The sequence below is a fragment of the Sesamum indicum genome, linkage group LG11 (assembly GCF_026168435.1).
Source record: "Sesamum indicum cultivar Baizhima isolate 11 linkage group LG11, ASM2616843v1, whole genome shotgun sequence".
Lineage (NCBI taxonomy): Eukaryota > Viridiplantae > Streptophyta > Magnoliopsida > Lamiales > Pedaliaceae > Sesamum > Sesamum indicum.
The window spans coordinates 14,304,197-14,326,493 of NC_142667.1; the positions used below are offsets into that span (position 1 = coordinate 14,304,197).

General features: G+C 34.6%; 4 protein-coding genes across 4 annotated transcripts; 2 read left to right on the forward strand and 2 right to left on the reverse strand.

The window, feature by feature from the left end:
* The first annotated feature begins 716 nt into the window (after positions 1 to 716).
* On the forward strand, positions 717 to 2,315 carry LOC105174129 (putative FCP1 homology domain-containing protein C1271.03c). Its single transcript, XM_011096128.3, has 6 exons — positions 717 to 1,037; positions 1,114 to 1,195; positions 1,278 to 1,344; positions 1,547 to 1,717; positions 1,811 to 1,871; positions 1,945 to 2,315. Exons 1-6 carry the CDS (start codon positions 812 to 814, stop codon positions 2,142 to 2,144), a joined length of 807 nt encoding a protein of 268 aa, XP_011094430.1. The 5' UTR covers positions 717 to 811; the 3' UTR covers positions 2,145 to 2,315.
* Positions 2,316 to 3,172: 857 nt separating this feature from the next.
* LOC105174130 (AT-hook motif nuclear-localized protein 1) lies at positions 3,173 to 6,179 on the reverse strand. Its single transcript, XM_011096129.3, has 5 exons — positions 5,435 to 6,179; positions 4,690 to 4,757; positions 4,480 to 4,611; positions 3,924 to 4,085; positions 3,173 to 3,780 (listed from the first exon to the last, which is right to left on the reverse strand). Exons 1-5 carry the CDS (start codon positions 5,907 to 5,909, stop codon positions 3,451 to 3,453), a joined length of 1,167 nt encoding a protein of 388 aa, XP_011094431.1. The 5' UTR covers positions 5,910 to 6,179; the 3' UTR covers positions 3,173 to 3,450.
* Positions 6,180 to 14,544: 8,365 nt separating this feature from the next.
* On the forward strand, positions 14,545 to 17,722 carry LOC105174131 (protein PSK SIMULATOR 1). The gene is made up of 2 exons (XM_011096130.3): positions 14,545 to 14,997; positions 15,602 to 17,722. Exon 2 carries the CDS (start codon positions 15,662 to 15,664, stop codon positions 17,405 to 17,407), a length of 1,746 nt encoding a protein of 581 aa, XP_011094432.1. The 5' UTR covers positions 14,545 to 14,997; positions 15,602 to 15,661; the 3' UTR covers positions 17,408 to 17,722.
* A 782-nt stretch (positions 17,723 to 18,504) lies between these two features.
* LOC105174132 (iridoid oxidase) lies at positions 18,505 to 21,082 on the reverse strand. Its single transcript, XM_011096131.3, has 2 exons — positions 20,137 to 21,082; positions 18,505 to 19,348 (listed from the first exon to the last, which is right to left on the reverse strand). Exons 1-2 carry the CDS (start codon positions 21,061 to 21,063, stop codon positions 18,740 to 18,742), a joined length of 1,536 nt encoding a protein of 511 aa, XP_011094433.1. The 5' UTR covers positions 21,064 to 21,082; the 3' UTR covers positions 18,505 to 18,739.
* Between the last annotated feature and the right edge of the window lie 1,215 nt (positions 21,083 to 22,297).

Below are 22,297 nucleotides of genomic sequence, written 5' to 3' on the forward strand. Positions count from 1 at the left end.
TTGAACAGAAGTATAAAATTCTCCAGATTGCCGTTGCTTTAAAAATGTAAAAAGTCGGATGCGGTGGATAATTGTTTTTGAAAAAGCATGTAAAAATAATTTAGAAGTTTTTTAAAAACAAAACTAATAGAATGAGTTAGTTGTTAGACCAGCACTAAATTAAGATATTGATAATGTATTAAATAATGCATAAGTATTTATAATCACACTCAATGTTTGTTTTTGTGTTTTTACACCTTATCTGTATGTTTTTTTTATTTTTCAACTTTCTATATATATATATATATAATATAAAACACACATAATTTGACAATAAACAGTGATTTTTGACTCTAAAAAATACAACATTAAATATAAATATATACATATTTATATACATATATATAATATATGATTTGACAATAAATAATGATTTTTGTCTCCCAAATCCCAACATCAAACTTATACCACTTATTTTAAAATATTTTAAATTACCTTAAAATAAAATTCAAACATATCATCTATCTTAAAAAATACACTTACTTATCTCTATTTTTTTTATCTCTATCTTCAAAACACAAATTCAAACATAAGAAAAATTTATGAGACGAATCATCTCCAAAGACTTGTGGAAGAAGAAAAACACAAGTCTAGGTCTTGGTCATAAAGATATTCCTTTCTTAATCTTTATAGTACGTACCATGAATTGGAATGCCAATAGATTTCTCTCTTCTCACATCGTAAAAGCAAAAGCGACGAAACACAGCCGTCCCTACGAATTCCACTCCCACTCTATATAACTCCACTCCCACTACACCCCCATCACACAGCAATGGCGGAGAAATCAAAATTAAAGAATGTGATTTCTGATGAAAGTAGTGATGATGAGAGGCAACCCGCAACCGATCTTGATCTTCCCTTGGACAAACTCAATCTTGGCCCTCAAAAGAAACTCCTTGTGCTGTGCCTGGGTGGGCTGCTGGTCCACAGGGTGCACGTCAGGGACAAGGCGAGCATACGAGGATTGCGCCCTGATATTGTCCATGGAAAATTTTTTGGTATAATTCTGATCCTGAAATTGGGTGTTGTCTGTTTGTTTGGTTGTGCTAATGTTTTCTTGTTTGATTGTAATAGTTTTTAAGAGGCCATTCTGCACTGAGTTTCTGAAGTTCTGCTTCGAACGGTTTGAAGTTGGTCTTTGGTCCTCCGCCAGAGAGTGAGTGAGACAATCCTCTGTTTCCACGTTGTTTTCGTGTTGTTTTAGTACGTGATGTGGTTGTTGCTTCTGAATCTTTTAGTCACAACATTGACGCTGTCCTGCGCGAGATAACTGGTGGAACGGGAAGCAAGTTTTTGTTTGTGTGGGTTAGTATATTTCTAACACATGCTATCGACCACCACACCTATTCTTTCTTGAGCCAACTAAAGTTGTTGTTCAAATCAGGTTTGATTACATCCAATCAGTCATATTACAACATATTGTAATATGTAACGTGATTGGTTACTTTTACAAAATTGTTAGAATAATTCTGATGATTTCCTCATCGTGGGTGATGTGATTTCATAGGGTCAAGATGAGTGCACTGATTCTGGATTTGGGTGCCTTCGCAAGGAGCAGAAGCCCTTGTTTCTGAAAGAACTGAAAGACCTGTGGGAAAAGAAATATAACAAAGAAAAGTATTCTGCTTCAAACACTTTGTTGATTGACGATGAGCCACACACATGTCTCGTCAATCCGGTACCTTAAACCCTGAAAATTTTACCATTGCTGTCTCTCATCTTCCATCAGGGTTTCGAATGTTTAATTCTTGTATTCTACCTACCTTTGCAGCCTAACACAGCAATCTTTCCACAACCTTACAAGAAGCACGACCGCAATGATTCGTTTTTGGGTAAACTAAACTCGATTCTGTTCAACACAATTGTTTCCGCATGGTTCGTTGATTTAACTTGACGTTACTCCAGGTCCAAATGGTGAGTTGCGCAAATTTCTTGATGGGCTTGCTGATGCTAAGGATGTTCCTTCCTATGTGAAAGATCATCGGATTGGACAGCCTGCGATCACACCATCACATCCTGATTGGAGCTACTATGCCAAGATTGTTAGTCATTTTGACAAGAAAGGGGAGACTGAGAAGAGCGCTGAAACATCTGATGATGAGTAGAAAGCAGTTCTGCTGCTAATAGGTGTGCTTACTTTTACAGAATGAGTGGAATTAATGTGTGTGTAATTCGACCTTATACTGGATTTCATGTCCGTAAGCGGTCCTAGAGAGATATCTGCTTATAAATTTCAGAATTTAATATTAATAGTGCAATTGGTTGCCCATTAACAATGCTTTTTTTTAAGATTTGTCCTCGTTATGAATATGTTTTGATTATTTAAAAATTTACAAATATTTCTGAATTAATGGCTCTCTAATAAATATGCCTTCATAAAAATAATTATAATAATAATAAATTTTAGGATAACTTGTTGTAATTTATTATAATTATTTCACTAATTGAAAAAGACATCAGTTAATCTCTTTACGGTAATTAAAACAAAATATACAATTGAAGTTGTCAAGACGAATTTAATGTAAAACCTGTGTTTCACAATAATTATGGATTAATACTAATGAGAAGAATCAAAGCTTAATTAAGTTTAATTGAGAGAAATTAGTGGGGTTTAGGTTTGATGAATTATTGAAGCTTGACTAATAACAGTGTCTTTATTGTCCTTGTAATTAGGTTAATTATGTTGCCCATCTCTTAAAGTCGATCGTTTTCTAAACGGTGAGTTGCTCAAATTTCTTGATGGGCTCACTATTTCTAAGGATGTCCCTTCTTATGTGAAAGATCATTTTGGACGTTCTGCTATCCCTGCTCTGGTCAAATCCACCCTACACCACGAGTGGGATTTTGACATATGGCCCAGCATACTTCTTCATTCATGTATCTATTGGAATCCCAGCTCTTCCACCCGCACAAATGTAGGATGCAATGGAGTTGGAGCTACTATTCCAAGATTGATTGTCTTTTTTACAAGAAAATGGAGACTCAGAAGAGCGCTGAAATATGTGAAGATTAGTAGAAAGTTGTCTGCTGCAAATAGTTGTGCTTATTATTACTAGCTGAGTGGAATTAATATGAGTGTATTACTCGACTTTAATCCTTGATTTCTTGTCCCTAATCTAACATGGAGAGGTACTAAGAATTACTAAGAAAAATCATTACTAATAGTAATACTGCAATTTGGTTGTCATATTTTGCATTGTCTGCCTGTTTAACTAGTTTCCTGCTGTTATAGTCCTTAGCAGGAAACATGTTTACAGCCAGAATGAAGTAGATTTAGTGTCTCAGCAGGAATGACTAATGCCAGTCTCCTTTTAGGACTCCTCACATAAGCCTATGGTTAACTGCCCGAAATTCACCGTCAGTAATAATCTGATTAGTGACTAAATACTTGAGATGAAAGACTGAAGAGTTTCAGTGCTCCTCGAAAGGTATAGAGATGTTAATGTCGGGAGATGGTCTCTGATCGGAGCTTGGCCCAGAGCCGTTCCAATCACTTGTGTTGGTAGATGCAGAATTTGGATGATCCCTATTGCTCAAACTGTTATCAGCTTCTCCCTGTTGTGCTGGTAATTGTGATGTGGGCACCGGGTAGACGTGGTTTTCTGGTGCTGCTTGTGATATTGGTATTGCTGCTGTCACAATAGCTGGAGCAAACTGGATGGTGGGTGATGCTCTTGGTTCTGTGTTCTGCTTTCTTTTCTGCACCTTAAAACCGTTAGGCACGAAGCTCCCAACTACGATCTGCCAAAATCAAGATGTTATTAGCATGTTGTGTTTTCATTTAGAAGACGGCAAGGATATGTAGCTAAATGGATATTGTCATAATCCATTGTCCAGTTTTAAGCGAAATATGTCGTGAAATGAATTAAATTAAAAGTTGGGACCTGTACGGGACTAGCAGCCATAAGCAAACCAGCTACACCACCACCTATTACACGACCGTCAGGGCTGGCTAATGAAACACTTAATCCGCCAGTCCGACTTTTGATCCCGCCATTGTCACAAATCGTGTATGACCCAGTTAGAGTTAGAATCTCAAAACGCCCCTGCATGAATTGGAGTGTTTCAATGTAAACACAAAAGTGTCAGACCAAAACCAAAAAAAAAAACAAATATCTAAGTAAAACTGCAAGCTGGTGAAGACCACGAAAGAACATGAACAGAGTGCTCCAGTTTCTTGGTGCAGGAACAAAACCAGAGCCGCATTTCCAACCAGAAAATTATGAAACTTACTAGATATGTTTGCTGCATCAATACAATAATATTCCAAAATCAACAGAAACATTCGGCTATAACAGAAGTAGCTATAAACTCGAGAACACACCAAGACAGAAGCATTAGTATTATAAGTGGAAAGATTCAACCCAATTGAAAAGCAAAGATTTAAATCAAAATCACAAACTCATTAAGAAAGCAGTAACTAAGGACGAGAGATCATGCCTCATATGTCAATAGGCCACCAGATGAACCAGGCTGACGAATTGTAACGTTGGAGACGGATCCATTAGCAGAGAGAACACAAACTCCTCGACTGCCCTTTTGTGCAAATGTTAGGATCTTCCCTGCAACATCCTGCAAAATAACTTAAAACTCAGCATACAGACACAGAAACATTCTGCAACTGTGGAAAAGATCAAAAGTTTTTGCTACCTCTCCTGTGTATACAGTCACCACATGCGGTGTAAAATCTCCTCCAGCAGTTTTCGCAAATATTTCACCTGCGCAGATGAAATTTCTCCGGAAATTAAAAAGTGAAGAAAGTATAAAAGAGTGAAGTACAAATAGATATCCAAGAATAGAACAAAGAAACATGCATTAGATTTTCGTCATTTCCTTCAATATAATTAATAAATACTTAAACGGGGAGTTCCAACAAATTTTATTTCTCATCCTGAGTAAAGAGATGGCAGTGAGTTTGTGATGAAACCCGAAAAGAATCAATCCTTAACTGAAAATTCAGCGAAAAGAACAAAGGCAGAAAATGGGATCTCTAATCTCTATCAAGTAAAGATCCCAATTTTTGGATCACATTCTTCCTTTTTTTTTTTTGGGAGCAATCAATTTTTCCGAGAAGAACAATAACGCTAATCTTCCATTGCTCCGGGCTCTTAACTCTTAATTAAAACCCAATTCAGTTCTCCCTCTACAAATCTGCAAGCCCCTAAATCTCTAATCTAAACCCCAACAAAAAATTAGAAAAAGATGGAGAAAAATTTGAAGAAATCGAGGAGACCAGAACAAGAAAGGGAGAAGAAATATTTAGCAGTGGCTAAGATTTCTTGCAGTAGAAAGTTCAAATCTTGGTAGGTAAACGCAGACGTAACATAATAAAAGCAACAAGAACAGAAAATAATTCGCGATAGTGGCGTGTTGAGTGAGATTGCCAAGAACTCACCCAAAGAAGCAAGAGCTTTCCAGTTGCCGGAACCCGAATGCTTACCACGCCCTTTTTTGGGGCCTGATGAATATTCAAGAGACGGTGGCGTTGATAGAGTAAAGCCGGGCTGCGCCGCCGCACCCGGTGGTGATCCAATATACCCCGCTCTCAAGTTCCCATCTGCGTCATACTTTCTTGGCCTCCCTCTCTTCTTTTTCCCCATCAATAACTCAGCACTCCCACCACCTAGTATCCCACCACCCATCACCCCGCTGCCTCCAGCACCCACTGGCACCGCCGGTGAGTTTGTCACCCCTACATTTTTCTCCATACTGATGTTCACTGCCATATTTATTGTCCCCGGAACCACCCCACCAGCGGCAGCGGCACTGTCTTGCCCGCCATAAGCACCGCCGCTTGACGGTGGTGAGTCAACCTCCGAGTTACCAGCCGGCGAACCAGATTCGGTGCTCTCCTTGTCTTCCAGTTCCATGCTTCCTTCTTGCTCGTACGGTAGTTCACTGCATCCAAGAAATTTTTGAAAAAATGGTGGGTGAACAAATGGCGCCAGAAATTTTTCAAGAGATTATGAGGGATTTAGGGTAATTAAAAGCTGTCGTTGCTTTGTTTTCTTAGCTGTACTTTGTTTTTGGTGAAAGTTAGCAGTTGAATTTCCTCCATTAATGGTTTGGTAAGAAAAAGAAGCTGGTGGAAGAAAAACAAGAAATTAATTCCCTAATATTCTACACTTACTATCTCTCCTTAAACAATTTTCGATGCGTAAACTTAAATAATACCACTTATTATCTTCTCTTTTCCTAAAAAAATAATCAATTTATGCCCCCATTAACAGTGCCCATTGACAATGAGCTAAACCTTTTGTTGACCAAAAAAAGCCACCAATGCTCATGTAATAAAACAATATCATTGTCAATATATGTTGATTTGATTAGCAGAAAGTGCTATCTTTTTAGTAAATATTACATATATATATACATATGATTTAAATAGAGGTCGAGAGTAATATTTTTTATTTGAGTTGACATTAAAGTCCATCAAATAGGTCAATCAAAAGTGAGCTGGCATTTCTGATACGTTTTCGATCGAAGAAATAAATTAATATGCAAAACAACTCGTTACACTTGCTGGAGTATCCTCCCAATAAAAAATATTTAAGCTGTATTTGAATTTGAAAAAGTTATTTTGAATGTCTTCATATAAAAAAAAGTTAAAAGTCATAAATATTCAACAAGACATAATTGAAATTAAAATTAAGTTATTTAAATTTAGAATTAGCAAAATAAATTCAAAAAATTATTATTGAAAATTTTAAAATTCATAATTCCTAATCCATCAATTTAATTGTAACACAGAGAAAAATGATGAAGTCCATGGGTTTGATTTCAGAGTCTCAAGTTCATATCTATCTGTTCAGTCGCCAGTATTTATCTATTCCTTATTATAATTAAAGAACACTTAGTTGGTGTCTCAATTTTTATGGTATATAGTTTTTTTATTTTAAAAATTATTTTTTTTTTTTTCTTTTCTCAAGCTCCAAATCTCTCTTCCCCCACTCTTCTTTTTATAACTCCCCACAACTTTTATATTTTTACAATTTTTTTATTTATTGAATTAATGTATATATTAAAAATAATTATTGCATTTTATTTAAATTTTGAATTAATTGTGCACACTAGTCGAAGATTAATTATCAAAAAATGTACAAAGTCATGTTTTTTTTTCAAGTGAAAACGTTTAACTGTTATTTATTGAATAAATTAACTACAATTGTCAATATCAAAGATCTATAATTAGCAACAATTGATAATTATAATAATCATATTACTAATAATCAGTATTATATCATAAATAACTAATATTAAAGTATCACTTATTATTAAACTGTGTGGGTATGAAATTTATAAATAATTATGAATTTTAAAGTATGTTTTGATATGTGGTATGATCGAAATTGAGGGGCCCATATTTCTGCGAAATAACATATTTTTTTCCCATTTGAAACTTATTTTGATGTGTAATAATGATGGAGATCAATTTTTTATGTAAAGACAACAAAAATAAAACAAAAATAGAAAAAGAGGACATTAGTTTAAATGGAGGACAAAAGCTGGAATGAAGGTTTACTTAAAAATGAAATAACGCTTCTTCCTTCCGACAACTGTAATTACCAATGGCCACAAATTAGTTATCAAATTGCAATTTACTCCTTAATTTATCGTATTTTGGAAGAAAACCCCCACAAATATAAGAAAATGTATTTCAATCCCCACAGTTGCTTTCACCGAATCAATGGAGCTCGCTTCCCCATGGTCAACTTCTTTATTTCAGCATTTTTATAAGGTTTATTTTTTATCCCTATATACCTATTTATTCACTTTTGATCCCTAATATTCACATACTGTTAAAATAAATAAGTGATATATAAATATTAAAAGTATAATTTACCCTTTTCACAATGGTCAAGGTTTTGCATTTCACACCCTAAAATTACTTTTAATTGAGCAGTTTATCGCACAAATTATTACTCATATGTGTTTCTTTTTTTTCTTTTTTTTTTTGTTTGTAATATTTTCAAATTATTATCATTATGTAGAAAATATTTTCATTTCACTTACTATAGAAAATTTAAGATTTGATCCATAAAAAGCATCTAACTGGAGAAAATTGATATTAAAATATAAATAACAAACATTCAAAATTATATGTGTCGTCATTAATTTCTTTATCTTTTAAGAAACCATAACATATACATATATCTAATTTATAAAAGTATTTTACTCTAGAAGAAGAAAGCTTCGTACCATGAGCATACTTCTTTTTTTAGGTAAATATAATTTTAATTAAATAAATAGTACAATCATTCAGGCAATAGTGCTCAATGAGTAGCGTCTCCCTCGACAGGCCAAAGGATACGCCAAAGTTTATGTAACGCACAAGAACTACCAGAGCGAACTAAAGAAGCACTAAGAATCCTTTGTCTAATATCTTCTATAATAAGTCCAGCAAGTGTGGTCGATTCTCGCTCAAACTGCTCAAAACGTCTCAAGTTCCGTTCCTTCCAAATATGATACACACATGAAGCCAGTAACGCACGATAAGCCAGATTAATAATGTGTTGTCCTTTTCATTTTTCTTGTAGTCACTCTATGTCCATACACACATGAGCATACTTTTGTATATGCATTTCTCGATTGTTTATAAAAATTACGATCATTTTTTAAATTTTATTCTATCTAATGCCCTCCCGTTGTAATTAAATAAATGCACAAAACAATAACATATAATTCAATCGATTAAGGATCAAAAGTATTTACTTTAAGCAATCTCAGCAATTGCAGTGCTACAATTTCTTGTCAGAAAGCTAACCAAGTGACAATTGGCTTCGACAAAAACAATTTTAGGATATGAAACACGTTTTCTTGTTCTGTGGAAGATTTATAGCAAAAATGCAAATCTGTGTGGGGTTAGATGCAATTTCCACAAAATTACACATGTATATTTATCTTTCACGTGATGATTGCTTGCAGATGAGCCAATAGTAATTTCAACTACAATTTGACATTATTGATAAAAATTAAAAAAAAAAAAAACAAAACTACAATTTGACATTGGAAGAAAAATGAATAATAGAAATGACGTATTTAGTTCATGAGTTTCATGTGGGACACAAAGTTAATGTATGAGTATGTTAATTTACAATCATTTTTTTTAATTATAAATCAATATTATATCTCATATTATATTATATATTTATGAGTTTCAACGGAATTCACCCTTTTCACGGGCGGCTCCGACAAAAAAAAAATTAAAATTACAAAAATTAAAAAGATGTAGGGCCAAAATATTGTCCCGCAAAATTAAAGAACGAATCCGCTAAATGACCTAAATTGCGGGACAGAAAATGTATCTAATCCTTCATACATATTAAAGTACTTTTTGCTGTGATAAAAATTATTGTCATGGAATTTTTCAAATAAAAAAGAATAATATATAGGAAAAATGTCTGGTGATTAGTACGTATTTCTTTGTAATCTGTATGAAACTTTTTGAAATAATTGACATTTAATTTCACACTATTGTTCGAAGTTTCAACTTTGATGAAAATTCAACATAAATAATTAAAAGCAATTGAGAGTTCCAATACATGCGTCTTGACAAAAGTTGAAGCATAATATATAAATATTAGGGTTGAAGAGTCCCAACAAAAAAATAATAAACCACTAATCTTCAAAAAGAAGAAAGCCCTAATTAAATTTATAATATTTACATTTAGACCCCTAAAAATAAAAAAATTATATTCCTCCAAAAAAAAGATTAAAATTATACTTGTACCCTCTTAAAAATGTCCTATTTACACTTGACCCCATTTCGTTAGATTTTAAACAAAAAATGCTGGCATAAGCAAAAAAAATATATAAATTTTCAACATTACTCCTTATTTAACATTCTCATGTAATAATTTTATACTTATACGAAAAAAAAAATTTATGATATTCTTACTCCATATATATATAAATATATATATATTACATTTATTCCTTTATAAGTATAAAAATATATATGAAAATATTAAATGAGGGGCAAAATAAAAAAAATATGTACTCTTTTTTTAATACTAATATCATCATTTTTCATCCAACTTATGAAAGGAGCTTAGATATAAGTTCAAACTCTTTTTAATTGAAAGTGTAATTTTGTATTTTTTAGAAGGGATCAAAGTGTAAATAACTAAAAAAATTTATTGTACAGAAAATGGTATTAATTAAAAATTAGCATATGGTAGTGTATATATATTTAATGAAGGACAGAAGTGAGGACCACTAAATTAATAAATGTGAATGCAATTTTTCTTTTTAACTTATTGGAACAGAAAATAAATTAAATAAAGCTCCAAATAAAGCTGCAGTGTTATAATTAAAGTGGACACAATAAATCAGATGATATTATCTCTTTTCGTCCCATCCATGTGATTTGATTCTTTAATTCTCACAAATTCCTTACTCCGACACTCTTTATCTATGTACCCAATTTTCGAATAATATATAAAATTAAATGGTTTAGGAAAAAAGATTTGTTTAGTGAGAAGTATTTGCAAATTAAATAATTAGATATGTTTTTGGATAGGGCGTACGCGGACACATCTATATATTAGCATTAAAATTTTTAATTATATTTTTTTAGGTAAATAAAACATTAAAAAAATAAACTGAAAAAAAGGTGCAAAAATTACAAAATTATTTATGAATCCTGTAAATAGCTGTTATGTGGAAGAAATAAATATATTTAAGGATTTTTAGTCAATGAATATTATGATAATTTTTAGATAAAAATGAGGATTACATATTATATCAATATTAATAAACTGATAAGTACATCGATCTGATCAATAAATTTAAAATACGATAAACCCACATAAAACAAATATTTATTTTTATAAAATCACATTAAATGAGATGAACACCCACATTATCAAAATGCCCCTATTTTTTAAAGAAATTTGTAGTAAATGACATGATCTGCGCATGAATGCGTGGGTCGGGTCGGTCTGACCCGTACCAATGAACCGGCCCGCTTTGATAGTCGTTGGATCACCTGACTCCAGGACGCTCAGATGATGCCACGTGGCACCTTATCATGCGGTACCATACACTATATAAATACAAGCATTTATGAATATTTACGCAAGTGCATTTATCATGGTTTTTGATCCCACTCTCTCTCCAGGTGGAGATCGTTTTCGACCCTACTTTCTAATTTAAGTATCAGAGGACCATAGTTGGGGGATATTCAGTAAACCTAATGTGTGTTCTATTCTCAAGATCCACTAGTAGGTAGCTCAAAGAGGAATTTAGCAACCTAATTTCAAGGTACCAAATTTACCGATCCGACCCCAAATTGTGCGACCTGCATCAGATATATCAACATGGTTTTAAAAATTATTTAAATAATTATGTAATAAGTATGATTTTCTTTTTACAATAATTAATTGGAATTCCCAGCATCGATGAGAGTAGACGGCTTTACTTTTGCTTCATGGACAATGGAGTAACCTTAAAATAAATCAAAAGTTATAGCAGCAAAATCCCCTTAGAAGCCAAGGGAAACATATCCATACATGAATTGCCACGTGTACTCCTCCATAGCACAAATCACTATATTGGCCTCTTGGGATAGTTTTTTTTTTTTTTAATTATACACAAAGGTTGAGGCTAAAAATGTAAAAATTCACACTTGAATTATTTTTGGTTTGAAATTTAAATGATACTACTCATCCTTTTTCTTATTTGAATTATATAATTATATCAATATCTCAATAAATTGAGTAATATTACAGTCCAATTAATACATCAAATAATTAAAACAATGGCATATATTACAATAAACTCACATAACGTCAGACATTACCACACGAAGTATACAAAACTTTACATAAAATAAGAAATAAATATCCATACGTTGAATATATTTTTAAATAAAGTTGAACTGTTCAAAATTCATAATTAAGAGAAATTAAACTTGAAATATTATATTTTTAAACAATGAGTAATATGGTTTTTGTCGCCTTTGAAGCAAAACAACACATGTACGCAACATGTCTTTTTTATTGAAATGGGAACAACTTCTTACTTCTCCTTCCTACTCTACCTTTTACTTTCTTGCAATTACATAAATTCATCAAAAGAGGGAAAAAAAAAAAAAAAAAAAGAGAAATAGGAATGTGTAAGCATATTTGAGGAAGACATGCCTTTTCACTTTAGTCCTTTTGTTTTGGGCTGACCCACACTTGTATACATTCTATATGGTGGACCAATCCACAACTTTTGGGCCCCATGCACAGTCCTGCATGGGCCAGAGCCTTAATGGGCTTTGATTTTCCTCAACATGCGTTGAGGTGCAACAGTTGTTTGAACACACAGAAATAAAACAATATTTCAATGCAGACCGAAAGAGAGGTATCAAATCGGCACAAACTCTGAATACTAAATAACAACAGAGATCAAGGTCGGCCAATAAGACAATGAGGGGATAAACTTTGATCATCATGAGACGTGGGAATAGAACTGACCAAGTTGATGTTTTTTTCCCCTTCTGATAAATATGATTGTTTAATCATTAATTACATCTAAATAGCAACATTAACATCAATAAATACAAGAAAACAACATATCTTAATAAAACAAAAATACGAGGAATTATTAGCAAAGTACACATATACTATTCGTGAGCTCCGAATTTGATTATAACATGTTAATTTTATAACTTAAATAAGAGGTGAAGGGACAGCCCAATATTTTTGACAGGAGGAGTCAAGTTCTATTTCCTATTATTATTTCTTCCTCAAATTCAATCATTCATGTTGATGTAGGGGCCATGAGCCCATGCCGGCAACTCTGCCCTTGCACAGACATAGACGAAGGAAAACAACATGTAACTGCCGGGGTGAATGCTTGGCTATCACACTATCTATCTCTAACTAAAATAAAACCCTTAGCCTTATCCCCATCTTTTTCCGTTTTATGCTCAATCATCTAAAGTCAAGAGCATGAATCAATTGAAAGTTGCACCCTCGTATTTTTAAACCACAAATTTCCGTGTCCACATTTATCATTCCTTAGCCGATCGGACTTAGTTTAATTGATAAAGTTGAAGATCGATGACTGTAAAGTTATGAATTTAAATCCTATCCGTGTATGTGCGTATTATTGATCTACTCTTATAGTATTTATTAATTAGTTACGGATACTTTTTATATTAGTTATTGATATGTCGATTTATTGATAATTATTGGTGTAATTTATGTTCTCTATTACTCATTTTATCGTTATTATGTCTGTTGCCAATTTATTGACGTAATTTGTGATACTTTCAATAAATTAAATTCGGAGCATGGGTTCGGGTTGTGGTCCAAGATCGAACCCGATTATGCTGACCCGTGGATCTCGAATCTTGTTATTGTAATACATATTGGCTTTGTCTCACGAACATTCTTGCCTTTTTCCATGATTGTTGTCTTAATCAGCCATAAGCGGGGGTTCCTGTTTTTGGCTTGGATATGTGGGAATGCCAGCCAACCCTATTTAGTTCTATTTTCAATGTATAAAATAATTAACAGGCATATTAATAAATGATTGCTACATCTCTGACCTCTACTTCCGGAAAAGATAAGCGGAGACATGGCCGATGCTCATCAGTCATCACTTCTCCACTAAATAAATAATTTGATGATCGATCGTGATATTCTAACAACACAGATATACTCATCATTATTACATCTTTTGTCTCTCACAGACATTCTCAGCTTATTCACTTGTCCGGTTGCGTGAAAGCAACATGGATCTGACTTGCCAATTTATTATATATGCACTCCAGAATGAATAATATAATATATTCGTCATATAATTAATTCAAATTATGTATATATATGTAAATATTATTTTATGTGTTTTTTTTTAAATTATATTTAATTGAAATTAATATGATATGTCAATAATTCCAATACATGGCCGCTGAATGTGAAGAAGTTGGAATACTTTATACATGGTGGGATACGTATGGATACTTTGTGAGTTTGGTGGGGTACTTAATTTATATACACATGGATATGTATCATGTACTATATATATATATACATCGAATATTGTATGTTCTTGCTAACCTATGATCTTGTTTGTGTTGTAATTAAAACACGGATCATTAGCAAATAATTTGACTTATGATCACGACGATAAGACAAGAATGTCAACTTCAATGAAGTAAAAATTAATTTTATTCGTGTTAGTTAAAAATCATCGTTATTAACATTTTCACGAGTTGTATGATGTTATTTTTATACAAATTAAAAAATAGAGGAAGATTTAGGTGAAATTAAGTAATGAAATTGGGAGTTGGAAGAAAACACAAGTTGGGGCCTCAATGACCAAATAAGTAAAGTCAAGATGAGAACAAGAAGAAACAATGCAACATAGCAAGGCCGAGTTTTTACCAACATCGATAACATACACATGGGTTTGTTTTATTTCCTACAAGAACTTTCGTAGGTACCTTCTGGATCCTAATTAAGTAGAAAATAAGCATATGCCTAATTTAATACCCAACACCCACCCTAATTCCAACTCATTCTCTGCCGGACAACTGAAAAGTCCTGCCTAAATAGTGTCTGAAGCTCCCTCCCGACGACGTCGTTTGAGCAGCTTAATTGCGTAGATCTGCCATAATATCCGAGAGCACAAAAGCATACTTTTACCTCGTTCGCACCGAGTTTTCGGCGCACTATAGTTTTGTCCCCGTGCTGTGGGTCAAAGTAGTTCTCCCTATTTGACGCCGGTGGTGCGCCCGTTAACAAAACTACACCCCACCTCTCTCTTTCCTAAAATACATTTATCTCTCCCCTTCTCTTTCTTTCTTCGTCAGCTCACTCCTCAACTTTATCCTCTCAAACGTTCTTTTGTGGTGATTTCCGAATTCTCCGACTCTTCCTCTTTCTCCTGCACGATTGCTGGATCTTCACGGTGAAATGTTGCTTCGGAGGTCGTATTATGTGCGCTGTAGTTCGGGAAACGGTGAGTTTGGTTTTTTGCTTTTTTTAGTTGCTGGCGACGGTTAGTTTCTACCCTTTCTACTTGCTGCATTGTTGTTGTTCGGCTGTAGTTTTTGACAAGTTTCGTGATATTTTGTTCTCTTGGGTAGCTGTGAGGATGTTGATTCGGAATTAGATTGAGATTTAAGCCCTAATGGTAGTTTGATATATTCTCTGTTTATCTAGTTATTTGAGATTATGGTGGTAATACTCGCCGTATAGTTGAATAGTTCATCATAGAGGTAAGATGAACTGAGTTTTTCCCTTTTTTCGTTAAAATTTTTAGAGTTGGTTTTCGTTTGCTTCTGTTTTCTTTGGTTGGACGGCTTCTTGTCAACTTTACACATTTTTATTTTTATTTTATTTTCCACAATATTTCGAAGATAAGTGTTGGTTCTCTTTGTGTGCTCAACAATTCAAGTGGTTATTGAACGAAAGGTTGGTTGCCGAATTTTCTATATCTTGTACAGTTGTAGATAATACTATTAATTGGTAATTTGAGTTTCATAATCGTTAGTCTTTCTATTCTAGTTTCTGTGATTTCAGACACCTTTTCTCTAATTTTACATGGTGGAATTTTGATTCAGGAGTTGCGAAGTTGATTAAGGTTCTTGCTTAGGTAGGCAGGTTTTCGTATATCTGGAGAGATGGTGGGGGAGACTGTGACAGAGACATGGTTCAGTAATATATTGAAGAGTTCACGTAAAAGCTTATCATGGGAGCCTGAGAGACCAGTCCTTGGAATTTTGGCATTTGAAATCTCGAGGTTCATGTCAAAGGTGGTTAATTTATGGCAATGTCTCACTGACAGGCAGATAGTTAGATTAAGAGAGGAGATTGCAAACTCGGTAGGCATCCAGAAGCTTGTTTCCGAAGATGAAGACTATCTTATGGATCTTGCTCTTGCTGAGATAATTGAGAATGTGGGTAGTGTGGCAAAATCAGTAGCCATGCTTGGAAAGAAGTGTACAGACCCAACATATCACAATCTTGAAAACGTTTTTAATGATCCAGGTGAAATTGATCCGAAATGGTATGGGTGGCAATATAGGCTGAAGAAAATGGAGAAGAAAGTTAAGAAAATGGAGAAGTTTGTGGCAGCAACAGAGCAGCTGTACTCAGAGCTCGAAGTGTTGGCAGAGCTTGAGCAGAGCCTAATGAGAATGCGAGCTGGTGCCAGTTTAGGCAAGGTAAAGTTGCTGGAGTTTCAACAGAAAGTTGTATGGCAACGCCAGGAAGTGAAGAATCTCCAGGAGATGTCTCCTTGGGTCAGACCATATGACTATATTGTCCGACTTCTTCTCAGATCTCTATTCACAATTATCGAAAGGATCAAGTATGTATATGGGGTTAACCAGATTGAAAATGTTGTGGCGAGTAGAGGATATGATGACATACATGGTGTTTGTCTTATTCGTAGTAATTCCATGTCTGCTCTCCTGCAAACAGGAGAGCAAAAGTCAGCTAACTTATCGGAAAACAATGCATCTAGACTTCCAGTTCCTGTAGCGAGGTCATTTTCAAATTTGGGCTTGGGAGGTGACAAGAGTAAATTGAAGAATAGGAAATCTCATGATCATTCTCCATCATCTGTCCTTTGTGGAAAACCACATCAGACGAAAGCTAGACGGTTTAGCCCTGTTGGCTTCGCAGGATGCATGACAGGAGGAAGTGAATCTCCTGTTGTTGAGACCTATGCACCATCCTGTGGAAGCTCATTTAGGTCCAATGGTGCTTCTCAGAAAGATGCAGATGAAATAAAAGACTTATGCACGATCCCAATTATATATAGTAGCATAACCCCTAAGGTATCTTTCTTTGACTCGAAAAGTCATCTGTTGAATGCTCCTCCATCTTCTCTTGGTCATGCTGCTTTGGCTCTGCACTATGCAAATGTCATCATATTGATCGAGAAGCTAGCTTCATCTCCTCACTTGATCAGCCTCGATGCCAGAGATGATCTTTACAATTTGTTGCCTTCAACTATCAGAAGCTGTCTTAGGGCAAAGCTAAAGACATTTTCCAAAACTATGGCTTCGTCTGTCTACGATCCTGCTTTTGCAGCAGAGTGGGGCTTAGCAGTTGCAAGAATATTGGAATGGCTATCCCCACTTGCTCACAACATGATACGATGGCAATCTGAGCGGAACTTTGAAAGGCAAAGATTGGTTTTTGGGTCAAACGTGCTTCTTGTCCAGACCCTTTACTTTGCAGACCGAGTAAGGACAGAGGCAGCAATTGTTGAACTACTGATGGGCCTAAATTATCTCTTTAGGTTTGGCAGAGAAATTAATGAGAGACCTTACAGGGAGTCTTCATGCAGTAGGGCATATGATGGCTATCTAATTCCCAGGGATAAAACGCGCTACAACATGATGGATCATACAGCATAAGGATCCGTTCGGCGCTTTGTATAACTACAAAATGGAACTTAAGTGGAGCTTTCCCGTTCCTTCGTTGTGCACATAATTTCTCAGATACATCCTTCCGAATCAAAGGTATTTTCTTAATGATGGTTTATATACCGAACCAAGTAAAATCTTGTATCTGCTTTCTCTGGTTTCTGTAAAATACAGTATTTAAACCATAGCTACATTTGAACTCTCTTGAATAGGCTGGTCTTCAATGTAGTGATCATGCTATCTTTTTACGTTTTATTGCACGATTGATTCTTTACCGTTGATTATTGAACTCATAAGGTTATTTTAGCCATGATGTTCGAAATATTATTGGAAGAATATGTGGATCAGTCTGTAGTCGCAGCGTTTCGCTTCTATGGATCAGTTTTAGATGAAGCGTACTCTGTAGAGTTTCAATTGGATTGCTCTCAGGGGTAATTTAGTACAAAATTTGATTGTCGACATTTTGCGATGAGTAGTTGATGAATTGTGTTTTTCTAATAAAAAACATACTGGTATGGATATTTCGATTTATAAATTTAGTTTAATTTAACCTTTTGGGGTGGTTTTCTTCAGAACAAATGGATAATTATCTTAGCCGTCTCTAAAATCAATAACTAGATAAAACACCAAGTTTTCATATCAAAATCCTTTGACTTCAATAAGAAGAAATACCCTTGCTCTTGCAAAATTCTTGCTCGTGTCTTTTCACAACAACTCATCAAACTGGATAAATTTGACTTACTAATAATATTTACATTCCCATTTTCTGAAAGAAAATAGAAAAAGATAATTATAATTATACTTCTTCGTCTATGGTCCTTATATAAATTATTTTTATTTTTTTTGTATAATTAGAGATACCCCAAAATAAAGGGGTACTTTGTGTAACGATGATGATGTTTTTAGGATTGTATGTGTGATTTTCCCCAAAAAAAAAAAAAAAAGAATTTTTGGTGTAGGTAATGTTAACATTACTGATTGGTGCATGTGTAATTTTTAAAAAAATGGGAATAATTTGTGTAAATAGACCTTAAATCAGTGGGTGTTAATGTAATTTTCTCAAATAGAAATTGAAGTTATCGGATTCATTTAAGATCAAAATACACTTATTTTGATTATATACCTCTTTATGATTAGATACCAAAGTTCATATGATCAAAAACTAAATACATATACAATACAAGAACATCATTTATTAGAAACCTAAAGCTTAAGCGAACTATAAAATCTATGCAACTGTAGTTAAGTGAATCACACCGGACGTATGATTAGATGAGATCTGATAGTAATTTTGAGGCCAGCAGACGGTGCATACGCAGTGGATTATTCCCGGGGAGTGGGAATCACTTTCAAAGGAACCTTCTTGCGCAAAGTCAAACCCACCATTTCTTTCATATCCAATGTCTCCGGGGTCAATCCATCTCCAAGCTTCCACTCAAAAGCGTGTACCAAAGTCGCAAGACTCAGACACACCATTCTGTGCCCCAATGTCATGCCCAAACAGCTCCGTCGCCCAGACCCGAATGGGATCATCTGAAAATGCTGGCCCTTGTAATCAATATCAGATTCCAGGAACCTCTCGGGTTTGAAGGAAAGTGGGTCCGACCATGCAGCCGGATCCCTATGAATTGCCCATGCATTCACTAAGATTTGGGTGTTCTTGGGCACGACGTAGCCCATGAACTCTGTGTCTTCCATTGCCTTCCGTGGAAGCAGCATCTGTAGCGGCGGGTACAATCGCAGTATTTCCTTCACGGTTGCCTGCAAATACGGCAGTTTGTTTAGGTCGCTCTCTTCCACCATCCGGCTACGCCCGACAACCCGGTCGATTTCCTCTTGGATCTTCTTCATTGAGCTTGGATGGCGCAGTAATTCAGCCATTCCCCACTCGATGGTGCCGCTCGTCGTCTCTGTTCCGCCAAAAAACATTTCCTGAAATATCAAAACATGTTCTTCCTATTAGCGAATACTTCCTATCAACTTTTTATGATTTCACAGCTCGTCGGCATTTTGTTCCATTTTTTTTTTCTTTCTTCTTGGTTGTGTTATGGTAATTTGATCATAAAAATATTTATTTAATTTGTATTCAATAATAAATAAATCGAGGTTAAGTATCAATCTTTATTTTAATTTTTTTAATATTAGTAAGTTTGATAAATTTTGACTAACGAAGGAACTTATTTATTAGATAGAAGCAAACTTTAAAGGTGCTAAATCTAATTTTCAAATCATAAGAGATTTATGTATAATTACACCAAAATTCAAATGAGGGATGTAATTATCCTAAATATTTTCACATGTGTTTTTGCAAGATGTGATGAGCTAATTATATTTATTTACACAAAATACATTCAGTTTTTTTAATTTATTGACAATTAGATTTATAAGAATAAAAAGGAAATTTAGCGAATATTTATACATCCAACGTTCTTAACAAAAAATAAATAAACTCAAAAAATTCTAACAAAAAAAACACATACACACGCATACATATAATTACTTTTATTTTCGAAAAAAATAAATACGTATCCATTTGCAAGGGAGTTGTAACATGCTGCAATTAATACGTTTCGGACGTTGAAATTACCATCACAATTGACACGTATTTACTTCATAAATAGAAGTGGTTGGAGGTTTTAAATACTGAAATAGTTTAGAAATTAAAGAAGGCGAAAGAAAGAATGAAATCTTTATACTATTTTGAGCAGAGAATGATGTACCAGTAAGACAATGGTAACGTTCTTGACTGAGAGTTTATCAGCGCCCTCTGCCTTTATGTCATCTTCTTCATCCAGCAACGCGTCCAAGAAATCGTTTCTTTCCTTTACTTTCCCTGACTGCTTCTCCTGAATCCTCTCCTTCACAATCTCGGACGCAAATCCCAGCAATCTCTCCAAATACTTCTCAGTATTTTTCCGGATCCTTTGCGGGTCGGCCCATTTCAAGAACTGGAAGGAATCAGCCATGTTTGGCTTCCCACACCATTCCAAGAACAGCACAAACGCATCGAAGAACTCCCCAGCTTTGTCAAGCTTCGACTCCATCACTTCCCTGGACAGCATAAGATTTCCAATTATGTTAAAAGAGTTAAGAAAAAGGAACCTGTCCAGCTGAATCTCCCCGGATCCTCCATTCTTCTTAGATTTCTCCACATCCTCCTTTATCCATTTAATTGTTTTCTCTAAGCAATTCCGCCTGATAGGAATCGATGCATCCACCCGTTTGTGAACGAGGAACTCTGTCATGCAAATACGACGCAGCGTCCGCCAGTACTCACGGTAAGCTCCGATGGCGACGGAGCCCTGGTGGTAGTCCAGGGCGGTCAGGGAGTCGGGCGCTTTCCTGTCAGCAAAAGGGAGGTCGCACTTCTTGAAAAGTTCAGTAGCTGTTTCTGCTGATTGCACCACCATGGTATTGACTGCTCCGAGTTTTAGCCATATGACTGGTCCGTACTTGGCCTGAAGCTGGTAAAAAGTTTGGTGGGGTATCTCGCCCAGATCGAAAATGTTGCCCACCAGCGGCAGGGCGGGCGGGCCTGGAGGGAGGAGTTTGGAATAAGGCTTCCTGGATTTTAGCAGGAACTTAGTCAACAGAAATAATGCGCTTAGGGCAGCCAACCAGGGAAATAAACTAAAGCTCCAGCCCATGTTGTTCTTTTGTGAGTTTGAGCTTCTGATGTTATTGCTTGTTCTGAAAAGGGGTATATATAGGAAGGTTGGGGGATTTATGGCGTCATTTCTGGGAACTGTATTAAGAGAAGGACGCCAAATTTTAGGTTGATTATTCTCAAACAGTTGAATGATATGTTTTAATTCAGAAGAAGTGATCAACTGCGTGATAAATATAGTTACGCTACTGTTCATTCATTTTTGGGGTGTGCTTGACTTGATTATATCCGAACTTTTATTGTCCTAAAATCTATACTATTATGAGAATAATTTGGTCGAAAATTCATAAATTGACTACCAAAGTGCATGCGTTGTACACGCAATACGATAATTTGGGAATCTCAGGGCAATTTATGAATTTTTGGTCAAAATTGTTCTTAAATTATAATTTTTTTAATTATAAGATTAAATTGTGATAATTAATTTCAACAAAACCAAGATTAATACCCCGCACTTACAAAGCAAAAATTTTAATTCTTTTCATTAATAAGGCTTCAAAGGGGGCAATTCTAACTCGAACCTGGCTCGATCGAATTTGAATCAATCATATGATAAGTGTAATACATTCACTGTGTGATTGATATACAATTTAAGAAAAATAAAAAATCACATAATAATTATGATATACATACTTTATAATTAATTTAGTTCGACTAAACTTAATTTATACAAAAATTTTCGCTCGAAGGGCTGCTGGTGTGGTTTGTTTTTCTTAAAAAGATATTTCTCTCTCTCTCTCTCTTCTTTCATGACTCTATCCTCTTCTTATATTTTTCTGACCTCTTACTTATTAAAAGCATTAATTAATTCCTAACGACTTTTAATAGATATTTATAGGTTAAATTTAGAAACATAATTAAGCATACACATTGAGTATGGAAACAACGCTACCTACTGTTAGTACTAATAATTGCACTGCGATTGGAAGAACTTAATATACGCATGATTTAATACGCAACACATTAATATTTTTAAATCAATTAACGTATACAAAATACATAAAAAAAACAATATTCTATTATTAAAAATAGACGGAATTTTTTAAAATTTGGTGAATCTTGAAATGTAATCATAACCATAATCTTATTTAGAATATGATACCTACTGATTGTTGGAAAATTTATGGCCCAGGACCAAAAATAGGGAGGCCCAATACACCCTCTTGGATGGCTACGGTTTGGCCCAAGCCCACGACCCACAAACCAACACACGA

Bases quoted from the DNA above. Each gene is read 5' to 3' on its own strand.
- LOC105174129 (XM_011096128.3), top strand. From the start codon at position 812: ATGGCGGAGAAATCAAAATTAAAGAATGTGATTTCTGATGAAAGTAGT. The intron at 1,196-1,277 runs GTGAGTGAGACA...TGAATCTTTTAG, and splicing joins CTTTGGTCCTCCGCCAGAGA to TCACAACATTGACGCTGTCC. The intron at 1,718-1,810 runs GTACCTTAAACC...CTACCTTTGCAG, and splicing joins ACACATGTCTCGTCAATCCG to CCTAACACAGCAATCTTTCC.
- LOC105174130 (XM_011096129.3), bottom strand. From the start codon at position 5,909: ATGGAACTGGAAGACAAGGAGAGCACCGAATCTGGTTCGCCGGCTGGT. The intron at 4,612-4,689 runs GTAGCAAAAACT...GTTATTTTGCAG, and splicing joins TGACTGTATACACAGGAGAG to GATGTTGCAGGGAAGATCCT. The intron at 4,086-4,479 runs GCATGATCTCTC...CAATTCATGCAG, and splicing joins GTGGCCTATTGACATATGAG to GGGCGTTTTGAGATTCTAAC.
- LOC105174131 (XM_011096130.3), top strand. From the start codon at position 15,662: ATGGTGGGGGAGACTGTGACAGAGACATGGTTCAGTAATATATTGAAG.
- LOC105174132 (XM_011096131.3), bottom strand. From the start codon at position 21,063: ATGGGCTGGAGCTTTAGTTTATTTCCCTGGTTGGCTGCCCTAAGCGCA. The intron at 19,349-20,136 runs GTACATCATTCT...TTGATATTTCAG, and splicing joins ACGTTACCATTGTCTTACTG to GAAATGTTTTTTGGCGGAAC.